We start from the raw sequence: 20,295 nt of genomic DNA on the forward strand, positions 1-20,295 counted from the left end.
CTTTGAAATTCTGCATTTCTTAAGGCCCACATTTCAGCTCTGTACAACAAGACGTTCCAAATCATAGAAAATGCTGGAAAAACTCAGCAGATCTGACAGCATCATTTTTGCAGTATTTCTGTTTTTATTTCTGTTTCCAGCATCCACAGCGATTTGCTTTTATTTACTCCAAACCACGGTCTTAGCAATTGTCGTCTTAAGATCTCTACTCATACCTATGCTGAACAATACTTCATGTTTGGAGAATGTATTCTTTGCCATTGTGACACTAGCTCTGAATTCTTTATGCCAGTTAACCATCTCCTGGCAAGATGCTTCTCATGGACTTAAATTGTGATACATTGAAGTGGATTATAATCCTAGCCTCTTTGGGACTCCCCTGGATCAGGCATACTCCTCGGATGATCACTATCACTTAAGCTTGAGAAAGACAGGCCCCACAAATGCTTAAATGGGTCTGAAGAATTGATCCAACTCTTCCTAAAGGATAAGAGTTACCAGAGAACATTACTGCCCTCTAGATAGCCTTTTGAACACACTTTGGCTAGATTATAACAACCCAGATATTATAAGAGTCCAGGCATCTCTCCTCAACAATGTAACTCTCCACTGAAGACTGTACAGGACTGGATTCTCGAGTTGGATACAGAAAACTATATGGGGCAATGTACTTTCTAAATAAAGTTTTTTCAAGAACCAAACATGCAATTCACTTTTGATGGTAATCATAACATTGATAGTTCTAGGAAAGGTAAATATAATCTTGTTTCAATTAGAGAATCCACCTCTTATTAATGTTACAGAGCGATATTTAAGATATCCATTGACATTTAAAGTAGTGTTTACCTTACATCCCCGAGTAGAAAGCTACAGAGCCCAGCAAGATACCTCGATCCCAATTAAGGGGAGAATGCTGCTACACTACAGCAGCCATATCCTTACCTTGAGAAATGCTGGAGTGAATCCAACAAATCTAAAAATTCTACTGTGTATTTCCAATATTTATATTATTAAAGAACGGAACCAGCAGGAAGAATGTTAAACACTCGTGCTGGACAACATCTTTGTTTCTGTCAACATCCTTCATTTTAATCAGCATCCTTGAAGCAAACAGGATACTGAGGTGCAGATAGTGGTCACTACACTCAGTTCCCAGGATTTAGTTTACAAGTTATTTAGGGTCATCCATAAGGCTTTCCATTGTTAGATTGTGGTATTTTACAGTTTATCAGTGCTTTGCTGACGTGAATTAGAGGCCAGTTCCTGTTTTTTCAGGGCTATCTTTATGTTAGAGGACATGCCGTATCCTATGCCACATAATGTTGCCCCTGGCGCACATTTATGCCCAGGCATGTTTATAAACTTCTCTCCAGCAGATGAACTCTGCTTTTAATTTTTAATCCTGTATCATTAGGAGAATCACTCTTTTACAGTTATAACTCGCTATTTGTAACTGGATTCTCTGAACTCCTCCACAGCCTGTTCCAGCTGTTGACTATTTATCTTCACCTCTGCTTTCTCACCATTATTTCTTCCAATCTCCTTAGCTTTTATTTTATAATACTTTAATTAACTAATTTGGTTCTAGCGGCTAGCACAGAAAATCTACAGGTACGAGGTGGTGGTGTAGTGCTATTGTTGCTGGACTAGTGATCCAGAGACCCAGGGTAATGGCCTGGGCACCTGGTTTTGAATCCCACCACAGCAGACAGTGAAATTTAAATTAAATAAAAATCTGGAATTAAAAGTTTAACTTACGATTGTCGTGAAAACCCATCTTTAGGGAAGGAAATCTGCCGCCCTTGCCTGGTCTGGCCTACATGTGTAGTTCCAATATTTATGCACCATTAAAGACCCGCAGCGATGTGGTTTATTCTTAACTGCCTCTGAAATAGCCTAGCAAGCTACTCAGTTGTATTAATCTGCTCCAGTGTAAAAGGAATGGAACTGGACGGACCACCTGACATCAACCTAGACACTGGAAACGACAACAACAAATGCAGCAAAGTCCTCCTTAGTAACATCTGGAGGCTTGTGCCAAAATTGGGAGAGCTGTCTCACAGACTAGCTAAGCAACGATCTGACTGTCATACTCATGGAAACGTACCTTACAGACAATGTCCCAGACACCTCCATCGCCATCCCTGGATGGCACTGGTATACAGTCAGGGAGTCCTCAACATCAACTCTGGTTCCTATGAAGTCTAATGGTATCAGGTCAAACATGGGCAAGGAAACCTCCTGCTGATTACCATGTACTGTGCCCCTTGCCCCCCCCCCCCCCACCCCCCTGGTGGATGAGTACTTCTTCCATGTTGAACAACACTTGGAGGAAGCACTGAGGGTGGCAAGAGTGTAGAATGTACTCTGGGTCTCCTTCACCAAGGATGGCTCAGTAGCACCACTCCTGACTTGAGCTGGCTGAGTCCTAAAGGACATAGCTGCTAGAATTGGTCTGCGACAGGTGGACAAGAGTGGGGAAAATATTCTTATTCCCACCAGCCTGCCTGCCGTGGATGCATCTGCCCATGACAATATCGGTAGGAGTAATCTTCTGGAGACAAAGACCCATCCTCATATTGAGGGTACCCTTCACTCTGTTGTGTGGCACTGTGCTAAATGGGGTGATTTCAAATGGATCAAGCAACTCGAGATTGGGCAACCATGAGGTGCTGTGGGCCATCAGCAACAGAATTGTACTGGATCACAATCTGTAAGCTCATGGCCCGGCATATCCCCCACTCGACCATTACCACCAAGCCAGAGGATCAACTCTGGTTCAATGTAGAGTGCAGTAGGGTATGCCAGGATCTGCACTGGACACATGTAAAAATGAGGTGCCAACCTGGTGAAACTACAACACAGGACTATTTGCATGTCAAACTGCAAGTGACAGAGCCATACAATCCCACAACCAACGGATCAGATCTAAGCTCTGCAGTCCTACCGCATCCAGTCATGAATGGTGGTGGACAATTAAACAACTTGACTGGAGGAGGAGGCTCCACAAACATCCTCAATGATGGAGGAGCCCAGTACATCAGTGCGAAAGATAAGGCTGAAGCATTTGCAACAATCTTCAGCCAGAAGTGCCAAGTGGATGATCCACCTCAGCCTCCTCCACCAGTCCCCAGCATTACAGATGCCAGCCTTCAGCCAATTCTATTCACTCCACATGATGTCAAGAAACAGCTTAAGGCACTGGATACTGCCAAGGCAATGGGCCCTGACAATATTCTGACAATAATACTGAAGACTTGTGCTCCAGAACTTGCCGCACCACCAGCCAAGTTCTTCCAGTACAGCTACAACACTGGCATCTACCTGGCTATATGGAAAATTGCCCAGATATGTTCTGTACACAAAAAGCAGGACACATCCAAACCAGCCAATTATTGTCCCATGAGTCTACTCTTGACCATCAGTAAAGTGATGGAAGGGGTCATCAACAGCGCTATCAAGCAGCACTTGCTGAGCAATAACCTCACTGATGCCCAGTTTGGATTCTGCCAGGGCCACTCAGGTCCTGATCTCATTACAGCCTGGGTTTAAACATGGGCAAAAGAGCTGAATTCCTGAGGTGAGATGAGTGACATCAAGGCCACATTTGACAGAGTGGCATCAAGGAGCCCTCACAAAACTGGAGTCAGTGTGAATCAGGGAGAAAACTCTCCCACTGTTTGTAGTCATACCTAGCACAAAGGAAGATGGTTGTGGTTGTTGGAGGTCGGTCATCTCAGCACCAGGACATCACTGCAGGTGTTCCTCAAGGTAGTGTCCTAGGCCCATCTTCAGCTGCTTCATTAATGACCTTCCTTCCATCCATAAGGTCAAGAGTGGGGATGTTCACTGATGATTGCACAATGTTTAGCATTTTCACGATGATTCAGATACTGAAGCAGTCCATGTCCAAATGCAGCAAGACCTGGACAATATCCAGGCTCGGGCTGACAAGTGGCAACCGACATTTGCACCATACAAGTGCCAGGCAATGGTCATCTCCAACAAGAGAGAATCTAATTGTCACCCCTTGACATTCAATGGCGTTGCCATTGCTGAATCCCCCACTATCAACTTCCTGGGGGTTATCATTTGACCAGAAACTGAACTGGACTAGAGGAGGTCAGAGGCTAGGAATCCTGTGGCGAGTAACTTACCTCCTGACTCCCCAGAGCCTGTCCACCATCTACAAGGCTTAAGTCAGGAGTGTGATGGAATACTCTCCACTTGCCTGGATGAGTGTAACTCCAGCATCTCATGAGAGGCTTGACACCATACAGGACAAAGCAGCCCGCTTGATTGGCACCCCATCCACAAACATTCATTCCCTCCTCCACCACACAGTGGCAGTAGTATGTAACATCCATAAGATGCACTGCAGGAATTCAACAAGGCTTCTTAGACGGCATCTTCCAAATCCATGACCTCTGCCACCTAGAAGGACAAGGGCAGCAGACACTGGGGGGCACCACCATCCGGAAGTTCCCTTCCAAGCCACTCACCATTCAGTCTTGGAAATATGATGCCGTTTCTTCACTATCACTGGGTCAAATTCCTGGAACTCCTTTCCTAACAGCATTGTGGGTGTACCTACACCACATGGACTGCACTGGTTCAAGAAGGTAGCTCACCACCACCTTCTCGAGTGTATTTAGGGGTGGGCAATAAATGCTGGCTTAACCAGTGACATCCACATTCCATGAATGAATAAATAAAATGGATAGAATGAATGAAATGGTGAAAACGTATGCAATTTATGTATAAGATGTATTAACTTTGCAGGCAATTCAGTGTATTTAAATTTAGAAGTATGCTACAGCATTTATTGAGTACATAATATACACAGGTCATTTTCACATGAGGATATTGTTTACAAGAAAATATGTCATTTTACTTTTTAGTTATGCAATAATAATATTGTTTTGGCATGGGTTCATTTACCTAGTTTGCACAGTTTCATGGCACCAGAGGCCATAACTGCACTAGTTTCATGATGAATTAGTCTCTACTTACAGCATACTGCTAAGATACACCATGTGCCATTATGTACATAGACCACAACTTCTGTTTACTGGCCATTGTCTGAGGCTGAACCAGATGGTTTGCAATTTCTGTGTCCCCTTGAACCTGAGTTTAACTTCCAACCCCATAACATTTCCATCACCAAGGCTGCCTCCCTTCACCTCCATAATATAGCCTGTTCCTAAGCCCATCTTCTGTTGAAGCCCTCATCCATACTTCTGTTCCCTCTAGACTTTACTATGCTGGTGCTCCTCTGGATGATCTCCCAACTTCCAGCCTCTAAGATTCAGCTCAACCAAAACTCTGTGGTCAGCATTCTACCTAGCACCAGTCCCATTCACCCACCCCTATGTTCACTGACCTACATTGGCTCGTAGTTTGGCAAGACCACAAACTTAAAATCTCCTCCTGGTGTTTAAATCTCTCCGTGGCCTCAGTCCTCTCTCTCCAACTGGGCGCTCTGTGTTCCTATAGTTTTGGCCTTTTGTGCATACCTGATGTCAATTGTCCTGCCATGAGCGGCGGTGCCTTCAGCAGCCTCAGCCCTAAGTTCTGGCATTCTCTTCCTAAATCTCAATGTGCCTCCCTCTCTCTTCCAGTTAAATATTCCTTAAAACCTACCTCTTTGACTACCTCTTCACCTGTGCCAATATCTCTGTGGCTTGGTGTGAATTGTTGTCTGAAAATGCACCTGTGAATCATTTTGGAACGTTCTAGTGTGATAAAGGTGCTGTACAATGCTACTTGTTGTTCAAGTAAGAGTAATTGAAAGCAGAAAACTGCCAGAATCGCTTTTCATTTTTATGCTGTTGTCATTCCTGTCTCCGTTTGGCTTTTAGCAGCATAATATTCATTTTATGAAGTGCGTTGGTAACAACTTTGCATGAGCATTATCAAATTACTCCTAGTTTGTTTAGAGCTGGATATTGCAAAGAAGTGCTTTCAAGAAGAACCATATATCATGAAATATGCAATATTTTTAAGTGAGAGTTTTGTACTTCTGTTTTGTGCTTTTACTTGTCTTTGCCAGGCACTGGGACACTTTTCCATTTTAAGAAAATGATGTACCCACAATTTGAGCTGGGTTTGGGTGTGTACAAAGTAGAACATCATTCATTTTTGCTTAGCAAAATGTCTTATTCTCAACCCCTGAAGAATGCTTTCTGCTGCATAGGGTAAATTTTCTGTTTGTGGCACAGGGTTCTCTTGTGATGTCTCTGAGCAAGGGTGAAAATTTTGGGTGAAATGATGTGAAATTACATAGTTTGTGCCATCCTACTCTGTTTAAGATCCTGGGTTGAAACTGCTCCTGTTTTGTGTAGAATTCTTAAATCTTGATTCACTCAGGGTAGGTTTAACTCTGGTGCCTGGAGCCCAACCAGTTTCGCACTCCCTCCACACACAATTTTAACGATGTCCTGTAGTAATGTGATATGCAATAACCTTTAAGACAAGTATTGTAATGTAAGATCACATGATCTTAATACCCAATAGCAGAGAGACATGGGCTGCCTACTGCTGTGGGGAAAGTCTTGAGTTAGGCACTGAAGAACGAAGATAGAGTTTTGAGTTGTGAGCACAAGTGTAGCTGCTGAGTTTAGTTTGTAAATAAACAGCATGTGTTTATTCTGACAACGATCTCTTGATGTTCTCTGTCTCTGTACCAACTCCGTCACTCCGAAACAAGCGTGCAGCCCAGATCCTTTAGCCTTAACAAACCAAGGGCACTTGATCCAACACACCCAATAGCCTTTTGAAATTTGTTAATAATGTGTTTAAGTTTTGGTATTTTTGTGGATTGAGTGTGAATGGGGTGGATGGGTAGATATTGTGGGGGTTAGGGTGGTGTGGTTTTGTAGATTGCGTTGTAATGCAGTTGTTTTCCTGTGATCCAGAAGAATAGCCTGGTCAATCAAGACATTTTGTTAACGCACACAAAAGCGGGTTATTTGTTTGCCATTCTGGGTATCATCTTCAGAGCACACACTGCAGCCTCCACTTTTGTAAACTTCTTGCTACCTGCAAGACTTCATATTAAATTTGTTTGAATATTTTGCATGATCTTGGTGATGTATACTTGTATGAATACTTGTATGAATATTATAGTTAAGGCACAGGATAACTTTGGTTATAGCGAATTAGCTAAGTAGTTTTCAATTGCCTTGAAATTGCTTTGAGAGATAATGGCATCCCATGCTTTAAAAAGTTTGTCTGAAATTGCCTGATATTCAAGAGGAGTTATTTAAACATTTTAAAATTGTGGAGAGAGGAATTTCAGACAAATGCATTATCCATTCCTATGCCTTTAGCATACAGTGTGATTTTATGGGCATCATCTTGCCTCATATAACTATAAAAAGACTTCGCTGAGACCAGGGCTTGCTTGTTATGAGGGTTAGTGAGTGTATGAAGGTAGCTTCAACACGTGTGAAGGTATTTCTTAATATCTTCTCTTTCACTTTTCAGGAAACCAATGGAAATGTTATCCATTCTAAAAGTTATCCAGATCAGGTCCAGTTATCTTTACCTGTCCTTCGAACTTGTAAGTATATTGCAGTATTTCACAGAATTGTTATGCTGCAGAAGGAGGCCACTTGCCCGATCATGTCTGCACCGGCTCTGAACGAACAACTCACCTGGTGCTATTCCCCCACCTTCACCGGGTAACCATGCGCATTCTTCCTTTCTCAGCTAACAATCCAACTCCCTTTTGGATGCTTCACTTGAACCTGCCTCCACAGGTGGTGTTTTCCAAACTCCAACCACTCACTGCATTAAAAATGTTCCTCCCCCTATCACTCCTGCTTCTTATAATTACTTTAAACCTGTGCCCACGTTCTTGGCCCTTTCACGAGTGGGAATAGGCAAAAATGAAAAAGTCATCTCGATGGAACCTTGCTATTGAGATTCTCTAATTAAAAATTGAATTGTTACAAGAAATTTTGTTTTGACTGAACTCCTGTTGACTTCAGTTTATAATAAGTAGTGAGTTCTGCTGCCAAAATGATGATTACTGATTTGGAAGCTTCATTTAATCTGACAGCATTGGCACTCTAGCTTCAAATAAGCATATAATGATTCAAGTGAACCCTTGTTCTGAATAACTTTTTAAAGCCGTTCTTCAAAGGCATCACCAATAATATGACGCACCAAATCAACAGAAAACAATTAAAGAACTTTTATAGCTGATTTTAATTCTATTTAAATGGTTAATCTTTAGAGATCCTGATGGTCAGACTCCCGCTACATATATATAATTTTCATACCATTAAAAATGTTTGCCTCCCAATCACCTGTGCACCAAACGCCTAGAAAATATCCATAAGTGAACTAATTGGCTCAAATAACTTTATAATTTTTTTTTTAAATTCATTATCTGTTATGCAAACTAGGTGGTATTGATTGAGGAATAAATATTGGCCAGGGCTCTGGGAAAAGTGCCTCTGCATTTCTTCGCAAGAGTGTCAGCACCTTGGGAGATCTTACAAAAAAACCCTGTAAATTTAGCGCCTCTCAAATACTTGGGACATCCCAAAATGCTTCTTAGGCTATGAATTTCTCTTGAAATGTAGTCACTGTTGCTACATAGGTAGCCAAGTTGTACCCAAGGCCCCACAAACAAAAATGCAATTAATGACTGTAATGTGTTTTGGTAGTGTTAGTTAAATCATGCCCATCTTTCTACCTTCTTCCTTTTTCTCTTTTTTTCTCTTTGTCTTCTCTCTTGTGCCAATTGGTACTAAGGAGAGTTTTGCATTTAGTTGCCCTGTAGCTGGCACAATGTTGCTGCTAGTCTGTCATATTGAGTCGATTTCACTGAAGGCAATGTAACTGAAGCAGAGTGCCAACTATAGCATGATGTTCACTTAAAATTGTTGCAAAAGTAATGTATTCAGTTTAACAGACTCTTTGTAACAGCAGGTAATTGCCTGAAGCTTTGCAATATTAGCAGATGCCACTCAAGGATGGTATTTATTATTCAGAGCAATTGTCAGTAGATATGCTCATATAATGCAAAGTTTTATCATTGAGGATTGGGGATATTTATGGAACTGCCTCCTCCAGTCGAGTTGTTTTAATTGTCCTCCACCATTCACGTCTGGATGTGGCAGGACTGCAGAGCTTAGATCTGCTCCGTTGGTTGTGGGATTGCTTAGCTCTGTCTGTCACTTGCTGTTTGACATTCAAACACTCCTGTGCTATAGCTTCACCAGGTTGGCACCTCATTTTTAGGTATGCCTGGTGTTGCTCCTGGTATTCCCTCCTGCACTCCTCATTGAACCAGGGTTGATCACCTGGCTTGGTGGTAATGGTAGAGTGAGGGATATGCTGGGTCATGAGGTTACAGATTGTGATTGATTGTGTACAAAACTGCTGTTGCTGATGGCCCACACCACCTCATGGTTGCCCAGTCTTGAGTTGCTCCATCCATTCGAAACCTATCCTAATTAGCAAGATGATAGTGCCACACAACATGATGGAGGGTATCCTTAATGTGAGGACGGGACTTTGTCTCCACTAGGACTTTTTGGTGGTCGCTCCTACCGATGGGCAGACCTGCGACGGGTAGGTTGGTGAGGATAAGTATTTTTTTTCCCCTCTTGTCCACCAGCCGCAGACTATTCTAGCAAGCTTTGTCCTTTAGGACTCGGCTGGCTAGGTCAGTATTGGTGCTACCGCACCACTCTTGGTGATGGAGACCCAGAGTACATTCTGCGCCCTTGCCACCCTCAGTGCTTCCTCCAAGTGGTGTTCAACATGGAGGAGCACTAATTCATCAGCTGAAGGAGGGCGGTATGTGGTAATCAGTAGGATCAGGAGGTGTCCTTGCCCATGTTTGACCTGATGCCATGAAACTTCATGGGATCTGGAGCTGATGTTGAAGACTCCCAAGGCAACTCCCTCCCTACTGTATACCACTGCGTTGCCACCTCTGCTAGGTGTCTGTCTCCTGCCGGTGGGACAGGAAGTACTCAGGGATGATGGAACATTACCTGTAAGATATGATTCCGTGTGTATGACTATGTCAGGCTGTTGCTTGACTAATCTGTGAGACAGCGCTCCCAATTTTGGCACTAGCCCCCAGATGTTAGGAAGGAGGAATTTGCAGGTTGACAGGAGTGAGTTTGCCATTGTCGTTTCTGGTGCCTAGGTTGAAGCTGGGTGGTCCGTCTGGTTTCATTGTATTTTGAGGCTTTGTAGCGTTTTGACACAACTGAGTGGTTTGCTAGGCCATTTCAGAGGGTATTTAAGAGTCAACCACATTGCTGTGGGTCTGGGGTCACAAGTAGGCCAGACCAAATAAGGGCAGCAGATTTCCTTTCCTAAAAGGACATTAGTGAACCAGATGGTATTTTATGATAATTGAGAATGGTTTCTTGGTCATCATTAGACTTGTAATTCCAGATTTGTAATGAATTGAAGTTCCACCCTTTGCTGTGGTGGCATCCGAGTTCCCAGAGCATTACCCTGAGTCTCTGGATTACTAATCCAGCAACAATACCATTATGTTGCTGCAATAAAATTTTAATTCGAGGGAAATGATTTCATTGTAGGAACATCCATTGTCATTCGTTGAACGTCCATGAATGACATAACTCTCATGCAAATTTCTTTTGCACTTACACTAAGGAAGAATATATGCCTGATGAGATTCATTTCTCATTGTTCAGCGGAGGTTTTATTATGATGCCTGAATCCTGAGATGATCCAGAAAGGAACTTGAACCCACAATCTTTGAACTCAGTCAAGAGTGCTACTATTTGAGCCATGGCTAAGACAAATATGCCATTGACTTAAAAAAAAACACATCACAAAAAAAAAATCACAAAACTCCTCCCTGAGAGTGCAGAGTCTCTGAATTTATCTTAGCATGTATATCTCGAGCTGCACTAAATCAGTCAGTCTAACACCTGAATGCCATGGTATTTTTTTTACCCCTCACTTTATCCAACAAAGATGTTTTCTGCCTTTTTAAAAAACAAAAAACCCCTCAAATTTTTCCATGGTCTCATGAGGGTACTAACTATTATGCGAGGCTTCCAATACCTCAGGCGGCTGGAAACTGAGAGAGTTAGAATCCCTTTCGGTTGTGATACATCTCAAGAGTTGGCATGTGTTGCCTGCAAAAGCTGTGTGTGTGAAGTCAATTGCGTCCTACGCCATGGGAGAGTCCACAATGCTTGTGAAGCTATGTCTTCACTCCACCTTCTGCTCTCTGACAAAAGGGGATGAAATGTAGTCAACTCTCTTTGAATAGAGAGCCTTAGTGACCTCCATTATGCAACAGTCAACAGCAAATTAATATGTTGCAAGTATCTCCAACTCTAATTGCTCCCTGAATATCGTGGGTGGGTTTGCCCTCTTGCTTAGAGCTCCTTTCTTCCTCCCTTTTTCAGCAACTATGTCACCTCTGCATATTCTCCCTGACATTGCTGAATTCCAAGGGGAATATATACTACTGCACCCATGGGCGCAACTGGTTTTTACAGAAGCCTTAAAATCAGGCTGAAGTCCTTCAGCAGCTGCCACACCACTCCCTGTAAACATTAGCAACTTCAAAGAACTCTAGAAAGCAGAAAACACTTATATAATCGTAGCAACAGCCAGTAGAGATCAATCAGCAACTAACCTACAGGTAGTTGATGATCTCTTCAAATAGCGTTATGGGGGTGGGGGCTTCCTGCTGCTGAATGCAGGTTTGACTGTGCGTGGCAAAGGAGGGCATTAGCTGGAGAAACGCGCTTCCAAATGGCATGGCTGGCATCAAATCAGTTAAATGCTGATTGACACATTTGCCTACTCCTATGCGTCCGACCCCTTGATCCAGGCTGTCCTCCCATGGCCCGATGTTAACTTGCTTATTTTGGACACATAACACCCAGAGAAAGAAACAGGGGCTTTTCTATAAGTATGTAGATGGGGACCTGGCTGCAATATGTTATGGAAGCCAGACTTGCCACTTCAGAGAGCGGGAAATCGGGAACTCCAAATCCTGACAGACCTTGGCATTTCCTTGGGCGTGCAGATGGGGAGTTGGCTGTGCATGCACAATTCGGCATTTTGATTTTTTTGGGTTCAGGTTGGTCCCAGTGGGTCTATGCAAAAAGGGAAGAACAAAAGAACAAGTCATTCAGTCCCTCAAGCCTGCCCCGCCATTCAGTAAAATCACGGCTGATCTGTCCCAGGCTTCAACTCCTCTTTAGTGCCAGCCCCTCTTAGATTTTTGAAATATAGGAGAGTTGAAGGCTATTAACTTCCTCTTTAAATACTTTCAGTGATCTAGCCTCCACAACTCAGAGGGTAGCGAATGTCTGGAATTCTCTACCTCAGAGAGAAGAAATTCCTTTGCATCTCAGTTTTAAATGAGTGTCCCCTTATTCTGTAACCATGTCCCCTAGTTCAAGATTCCCCCCACTAGTGGAAACATCTTCTCAGCATCTACCGTGTCAAGCCCCCTCAGAACCTTGTACATTTCAGAAGGCATGAAAACCCGGATTGTGTGACCATTGTGTAGACAGTTGCAGGCAAGTGTCCCACAGGGGAGGAGGGGACAAGGAGAGTCCCCACATTGGGGGGGTGGGGGCGGTGTCCTAGGTGGGAGATGGAGAACGGCCCCAGTTAGATTGAGGGAAAATAAAAAGGAGCAGCAAAAGAGGCCCCAAGCAGGAAAAGGGCTGTGGTTCGCAAATTTTTAAGTGGAGGGGGCTCAGGAGAAGTCCTGGCGATCAAAGAGGATTCAGGAGGTCTAAGAAGAGGGTTAGTGTTTCCGTACTGAGATGTTGGGGCGAAGGTACCCCTTTGGAGCAGTCATATTCTGCTCGGCACAGCTGAAGAGTTGAAGTTGTGCTTGAGTTGACGCTTGAGGCTATACTCGGAAATCCAGGGGAACGGAATCTCGGGAGACGAATTTGAAACCCTGCAAGGTGATCCATCGTTGAGGCCATCCTAGTTGGAGTGACATTTGGAGAGAATTCCAAGGTGAGATCTTCGAAGGCAAAGACTGGAATCCCTCATGGGAGAGACAGAGTTCCAACGAGATTGGTTGATTCACGGCTTTCACTGATGTCTGGGTGGGTTGCTGAGAAATCCTTGGAATCAGTCTTAATCACACTGCACAATAAATGACAGATGCGGTGTGTTCCTCCGCAGTTTGCCTGTTAGTTCACGTGTACATCATTAAAACTTGGGGGCCTGGTCTAGGATCATAACAAATATTAGTCAGAGGCTTGAACAGGGGATCAGTGACAGTTTGCCTGTCAGGCCAGATCTGCCAGTAGATAGATCATGGGCCTGAAGGATCTCAGGCAGTTAACAGTGTTCTTACAGGCCTCGTGGGGAAGCCTTGGATTTCTCTTGTCCCTGTTTTTTTAAAATTAATTTTTCAATCATTTGTTTTCTTATGTACTTGATACAGGGTGTGTAATATGTTATTGGCTTGCAAATTGTGCTGTATCTTAACAGTTTTTCAAGATCTATGTGACTTACTAAGACCCCAAAATTGTGGGCTGGAAATGCATCACCGGCCTTAAGGGGAAAAGACGAACAAAAGATGCCCTTTTTCCTTGGCCAAACCAGATGTCTCTACCTTTGTGTATGCAAATAAGGAGCCTTGTACTTGTTTGGGGTCTCTATTCTAAAATTTATTTGCCTTGAGGCAACTGACAGCATTACTGGTTGCACCTGGGGAAGTTCGCCTTTTGGAACATCTGCAACAAAGATGAGTAACCCAGCTGATGTGGAGTTGGTGGAGCTCCTGCTGACCACACTTTAACCGATTCCTCCATTTGGTGCCACTTGCGAAATGCCTGACTCCTGACCTCCCAGCTGTCCCGATCTCTAGTCTTCCTGGCCTCAGTGTCCCTCTTGCATGACTTCAGCCTCATTCCCCCCCCACCCCACCCCCAATCTTGATTCCCTGTGTCCCTTCACTCTCCCACAGCTCTCCAATCCACAGCTGGATCTCTGGAACCATTTGCCTGAAAGCTACTGCAGTTCTAATGGCCTGACTTTCTGAGCTGTTGTCTACACTGTTCACCAGTGGGCTGTAATGCCACACTGGTTCCATGACACAATATCAGATGCTTCAGATATCACAATCTTTGCCCAAGTGATCAAAAATAGGTGTGTTGGAATTTCTAGATCATGTTAGGTTTTTCCAACTAATTGGTAAAAACCTGCTCTTCAGGGTACTCATTGAAATGATTTATTTGACCATGAGATCAGTGAGGCATTCTTCAAATATAGTGTCATTTACTTCTGAAAATTATTGTCCTTGGCTATTTTCTGTTCCATCTTCCTTAGCTCCCCAATCCCAATCTTGTGTACTTCCTTGCTTGTGGGAAGCGGCTACGGTTGGCATCTTGCCAAGTGGCGTTTGAGTTTGGAACCTGATTGTATGATCTTGCTGTGCAGCCCACTATCTTCTTGCCCAATGCAGCTGCACAGATCAGGCAGGACTGATGTCCTTCGAAATTGCTGTTAGGATTCCAATGACATTTTTGAGTGCAGTGCAGTAATTTGAAATTATTTTCAAGACCGTTAGAGTTTTCGTTTTGGTCAAGTTTCACCTTCACTCTTTTTTGGTCATTTCTTTACAGCAGTCGCAGACGGGGCTTGTGAAGACTTGCATTATGACTATCAAAGCGATCCTAATGATTCATCAATAAAAGCTGGAAATGGACAGTTGACGCATCGTTCTGGCATAATTGACTTGTACTCCAAAACCAAACAGAGACTGTTGCCAGGAAAAGAATTAAGGTAGAATATTTATTCATTTTCAGAATATTTTTAATTATATGAAAACTGAGAACTGTTTGTATTTTTAAAAGTTTGTCCTTGATTCACTCAAATTCCCTGGGTACCCATTATGGACATTTCATTATTTTGATAATTGACAGCTGTTTTATTTTCTCAACCAGTTTCTTCAAATTAATCCTATGGGATTTTACCAGTAGTTAAACGAGTTATTTGTAAACTGGTGGAAGTTAGTCACATATTATTAAACGGCAGTTACTCTGCTTTTAAATGCTCAGTGTCATTTTACCTGTAACCTACCAATGGAAATTGTTTCGGAAAAAAATCTATTTTACTTCCATTTTTACCTTGTAGGCCTTGGAACAGATTTGGTTGGTGCTCATTGTGGGTCTAAAGAGCTGTTATGTGTATAACACGTGCTCAAGGTTCATTCTAGCCCTAAGATTTATATAATTGTGTCTGGTGCACCAGAGTAGCATTCCAGATGCACAACTGCTATTCCTAATTTTAATGTTAAAGTTTGATCCAGATGGCGCCTTTTAAGGCTGCCTTTCTTATTTGCCTTAGCGTTTTTGATTTATAGGCAAATTCTTGCAAGGAGGCCCCAAGTGTCCAACACATCTGGAACCCAAAAAACACTGGCTGCTTCACGAGCAGCAGACCACCCTTTAATAGTTGCTGGAGCATAGCATTCTAGACTGGACACTGGTAGCGCTCCAAGAGCATTATGCAGTGGTAGAGTCTGAAAACTGTCAACGAGCTTGCATTATACCTGAGGAGACCTCAGTGATTGTTAATCATCCTCAACTGAGTTCTCAGTAACTGATGAATTCAGAATTAATACACACACAGCTGTTAAATATGTTGGTAATTTTTCAAATTAAATGGTATTGTCAAGGAGGGAGATGCCCCAAAGTTTAGGCACTTTGACTTTGGAATGCAGGGTAGGCTTTAATTTAAAGACAGATGTAAATTATTTCATGGCTAATATTTTCTGAAATTTGTCAGTAAGTAACAAGGTAATTCAAAGCCCGTTTTTTAAAAAAACTATCTAAAAATATTTTGGAATAAATTTTCTTTGCATTTGCCTGTGTTAATAATTATGTTTAGTATGTCAGTCTGCTTCCTTTGGAATTTAATAACGGTTACATTTGAAGCTTTGCAAAGAATGAAAAAGCAAAAATATGAAATAATTTTTGTAGCATTTCATAAGATCACGTGATATAATTACATATATGCTTACAAATTGCAATATGCAACACCCAGTACTTCAGACATTCTGTGGGCACTTAGGGCCCCAACATGGTTGGCAGGAAGCATGAGCAGCTTTATGATTGGAAGTCTGTCACCCATGTTATTGGGTAAGGGCAAACAAGAAGTCTCCTTTTACCCATGGAGAATCCAACATTTATATATTGAAGTAAAGGTCCCAACACCTGTTTGACATCTGCTGTCTGAAATGGGTTTGCTCTAAGGCAACCAACACCATGGTGCATTTAACCACCCTCTTGATAAACGCCACAACTGATCCCAGATCCCTTATTTTTGCTCCAGCCTCTTAATCACAGTGGCCCAATGTTAAAGGGGGTTTTGGACCCAGCTGCCTGCGCCCACTGTTCGTAAAATTTTTCGGCAATAATGTTTGACTTTTTAGGAATACTAGAAAGATTAACCACTGTTAGAACTTTATTCTTTGTGACTTTGTTACGGAACATGATGGGAGAAGCGCATGGTGAATTCCAGCCCTACTTCTCCATGGGTCGCAACAATAATTTCAATGTTTAATTCGCTTACAAAACTGGCGAATTGTTACATTTGATACTGTTATTCCCAGTATAAAAAGACTCTAACCAAACTTCTTTCAGTAAGCACAAAAAAATTGATTTATTACAAAACAAATAACTTGTTTATTAACTTGTTTTTAAAAAGTAAACATGCAAGTTGTACTTTAGAAGTGTAACAACTTTTCCCTTTTTTAAAAACGCAGATATTCACACCCCCATACACTCTCACACAAACACAAAACAGAATAAAACAAACACAGTCCCCTGCAGAGGCTGGAGTATGGAAAAGTTTCTTTTAAAAGGATAAAATTCAAAGAGATCTCCACTCTGTTCATCTAACAGAATTATGGTCACAATAGTTTTGGAAGTTCCTGCAGACAGATTCTTTGGAGAAACTGTCCTTGATCACTCTTATCACAACTTTGAGACATTTCTGAGGAAAGTTTAGTTTTAGCGCAAAGGTAGGGCAGAGAGGGAAAGAGAGCCTTTCTTCTTGCTTCTAAGGTGCGCCCACACTCTCTCTCTCTCTCTCTCTGTCACTGAGAGGTTTCTTTTTGTTTAAGATGTTCAAATAATACTTTTCTCAGGCCAGGTGTTTTCAACCAATCAGCAGGAGTCTTTAGCCTGGCAACTGCAGTTCTTAACTTAGATATACAAGGTATCTCTTCCCTCCTTCAGGTGTTCCTTGTTGGACATCTATCTTAGCCCGTGATTTCGTGATGAATGGCATAGTCACAGCCCAAATTAATACTGCTAACTTTTAAAAATAACTCAGGAGGAAGAATGTTGAAAATTCAATGTCCTTCAATTTTTTTCCAAAAAACTAGTTTCTTACAGTTTGGACATATTAAACAGCAACAAAAGTTTGACTATTCAGCTAATTAGCATTAGAGAAATTGAAGTTCTGATCAAGAGATAAACAAAGTGCTGGTATGTTCTGTGGATATTATCCAATTGTTTTCAGTTTGGAAGCTTGTCTTGAGAACTAATTCATAATTTTGGTCAATAATAAAATACACAAAGCTAAAGATTGTTTTGTCCTGCTTGACCAGAATGGGGTCCTAATTTACTGGTTCAGTTGGAGATGCATAAATTCCATGCTGGCACCTCATTGTCATGATCATAATGTAGGACAATATGTCTGCTGCGCCACTGACTCCCTTTTAACATGTGATGTAGCCAGCCTTCTGCTCTTAAAGGCAGTCTATCCCTTTTTAAGGAAAGCTGCACTCGAGGGCTGAAGGCTGCCAGAACATGGTTTTGAACAATGAAAAAGGTGTGAAATACCAGCTCAGGGAGAGCACTCCAAGATTCAGTGATGTCATTCCGAAGGTGGTGTGTGACAGGAATGAATGGGTTGCAGGCAGGCTGGGAGAAGGGTAGCATATGTGCCACCTCCCCAGAGGATGAATTCTGCTGCTGGGGTCTCCAATGAAGACTTAATGGGGCAGCCAACAGGAGGTGGCTATTGAGCATGCAGAATGCGATGCTTGCTGCATTGGCAGGCTTCTTGGAAAGCCTTCTGCGATGTACTGTCGCAGAGTGTTGAGTCCAATTCCAGAGTGCCAGAGAGCAAGGTGCAGAGCGTGAAGTCCATACTTTCCACCATGGAAGTGATGATCAACTCCACGATTGCACTAGCAGACCAAGCTGTGATTAAACATTTGGTTTCCACTGTTTCAGTTTCAATTGCAGTACAGACAGAAACTATGCACAGTCTGATTGCTGCAGTGGAAGCTCAGACTGAGATCATGAGATGCTTGATCCCATGTAAGCCCAGCTTGCTGCTATGCAGACTCAGACTGCTTGCCATTATTGTTATGAATCTCAGTGCTCAGTGACATGCAAGCGCTCTCAGCAGTCCAGCAGCCTGTCCTCCAACAAACTTCTAAGGCGCAGCCCCATGAATGTGCCGCTGGCTCTGTGAAATGCAAGCCTGTTTTCCTACTTCTGGATTACTTTTTTTGCTCCCATACTACCACTTTGCCAGTGTCCTTGATGTTGCCTTTCAGCCTGTCAGCGAGACTGCTGCAGCCCATGTTGAGACGGAGCAGTCTGAAGTCAGACCCTCATGGCCCAGAGTTGCTTGAAGGCATCCTGCAATACAATCTGCTATTTCTCAGTGAAAGTCAACCTTGTCATCAGCTATGCTGCAGCTGCAAGACATGCACTAAGGGATTACACAAGGCTGAATACCTCAGTCTTGTTTGTATAATTGGATGTGTTGTTGGATAAAAATGCGATGTAAAGGTTTTTGTTGGTGGTCTTTATTGTTGAATGATGACTTAACGGCTGCTTGATGCAGTGTTTTAGATAACGTAAGGTTGGGGAAATGTAGGTCTCTGGAAGTTTGTATTATTGAAATCAGAGGCTGTTAATCCATTCTTCCAGCCTGTAAGGTTAAAAGGGCTCCAGGATGCCTCCTGTTGTTCCTCATCCTCCCCCACCCTCTATGTAGAGCTTTCATCCTCTGCTTCATATCCCGGTCATGTTGCAGACTAAACTGTACTGCAATCATAGCCTCCATACGTGGGTCAGGGATTCCTCTGCCTTCTGACTTAAGCATGAGCTCTCAAAAATCAACTCTTAAAAACACTCTCTTCCACCAGCTCCAGCCTAAGCTAAGATAATTCAAAATAACCCTGCCTGCAAGTCGTGTGTGTGCCCCTTTTATATATCACTGATCAAGGGCCCAGTTTGCAGCTCAACGCTGTGTCATTGCAGAGAGACGTCTGAATTCATTTAATGGATCTGTGTGGTCTAAATTATGAAGTCTGATATCTCACCTCAGCCAGGAGGGCTCAGCGGCATCAGGATTTCACTGATTTAGATATATCGGTGCTTGTTGGGGACACCACATGGGTTTCCTTCTCGAGGGCGCATCGGAACTGGTTGGTGGCATGGCACACAAACCAGGAAGGTGCAAGGCTTATGGAATACCATCAGTGCTACAGAAATTAAATTTGCACCCATAGTCTCAGTTATTACAGTCAAAAGAAAATGGCAATCATGTCAAAAATATCTGATACTGAAAAATTTCTAGTGTTTAAGAGGTTATAGTGATTACAATACAACTTACCCTTGTTGACACGCACCAATGTAAAGCAGATGTTGGTAGCAAATAGCTCCAGCCTGTCATTTTCTGAATAGCATTTAGTGCCAGAATTCTGTAACTCATCTTACTACTTCCACTATGATAAGCAGTTATTGGTGTTGCTGTAAGGTTGAATATACTTCAAAGGAGTATGAGATCTTCATAATGGTCAGCAATTATTAACAAGAATGTATAGTTGCAAACTGCAGTTAGAGTTGTTGTGGGAGGAAAGGAAAGAGGACAGTAGTAAAAACAGCAGCTTACCTTGGAATGTTCTTGTCTGAGAAAGTGCCAAGATTTTTAATTGGATCTTTCAGCCAGAGGCAGATGTCTAGCTGTCGACAGCCAAGCTGGTCTGATGGTAGGTTTTGAAGTTGGTGAGCTGTGCTGCCAAGCAGGAATCAGGTAGGGCTTTGTGCTAAGGAGCTCTGCTGGCAACCAGGAATGATTTATTTATTATTTTTTGTGGAGCCGCATTGCCCAGGAAAGATTAGCTTTTCACGTTGAAGTGGGCCGAGGGGGTGGGTGGTGGTTGGCGGTAGGGGAGGTAGTTGTTGCTGTTGAGCAGGAATGATTTGTTTCTGAGCTGAGAAGTTGAGTTGGCAGGCAGGAATTATATTGTTCCTTAGTTATGTGAAA

General features: G+C 42.7%; 1 protein-coding gene across 3 annotated transcripts in view; it reads left to right on the forward strand.

Moving 5' to 3' along the window:
• The window catches only part of LOC121269822 (protein unc-13 homolog C-like), a 599,906-nt gene that overhangs the window by 71,574 nt on the left and 508,037 nt on the right, over positions 1-20,295 (forward strand). For all 3 annotated transcript variants that reach the window (XM_041174809.1, XM_041174810.1, XM_041174811.1), the window contains exons 7-8: positions 7,489-7,564; positions 14,622-14,781. In XM_041174809.1, coding sequence (XP_041030743.1) covers positions 7,489-7,564; positions 14,622-14,781 — 236 coding nt within the window. The remainder of the gene's footprint in view (positions 1-7,488; positions 7,565-14,621; positions 14,782-20,295) is intronic.

Source organism: Carcharodon carcharias, chromosome 26 (genome assembly GCF_017639515.1).
Source record: "Carcharodon carcharias isolate sCarCar2 chromosome 26, sCarCar2.pri, whole genome shotgun sequence".
NCBI lineage: Eukaryota > Metazoa > Chordata > Chondrichthyes > Lamniformes > Lamnidae > Carcharodon > Carcharodon carcharias.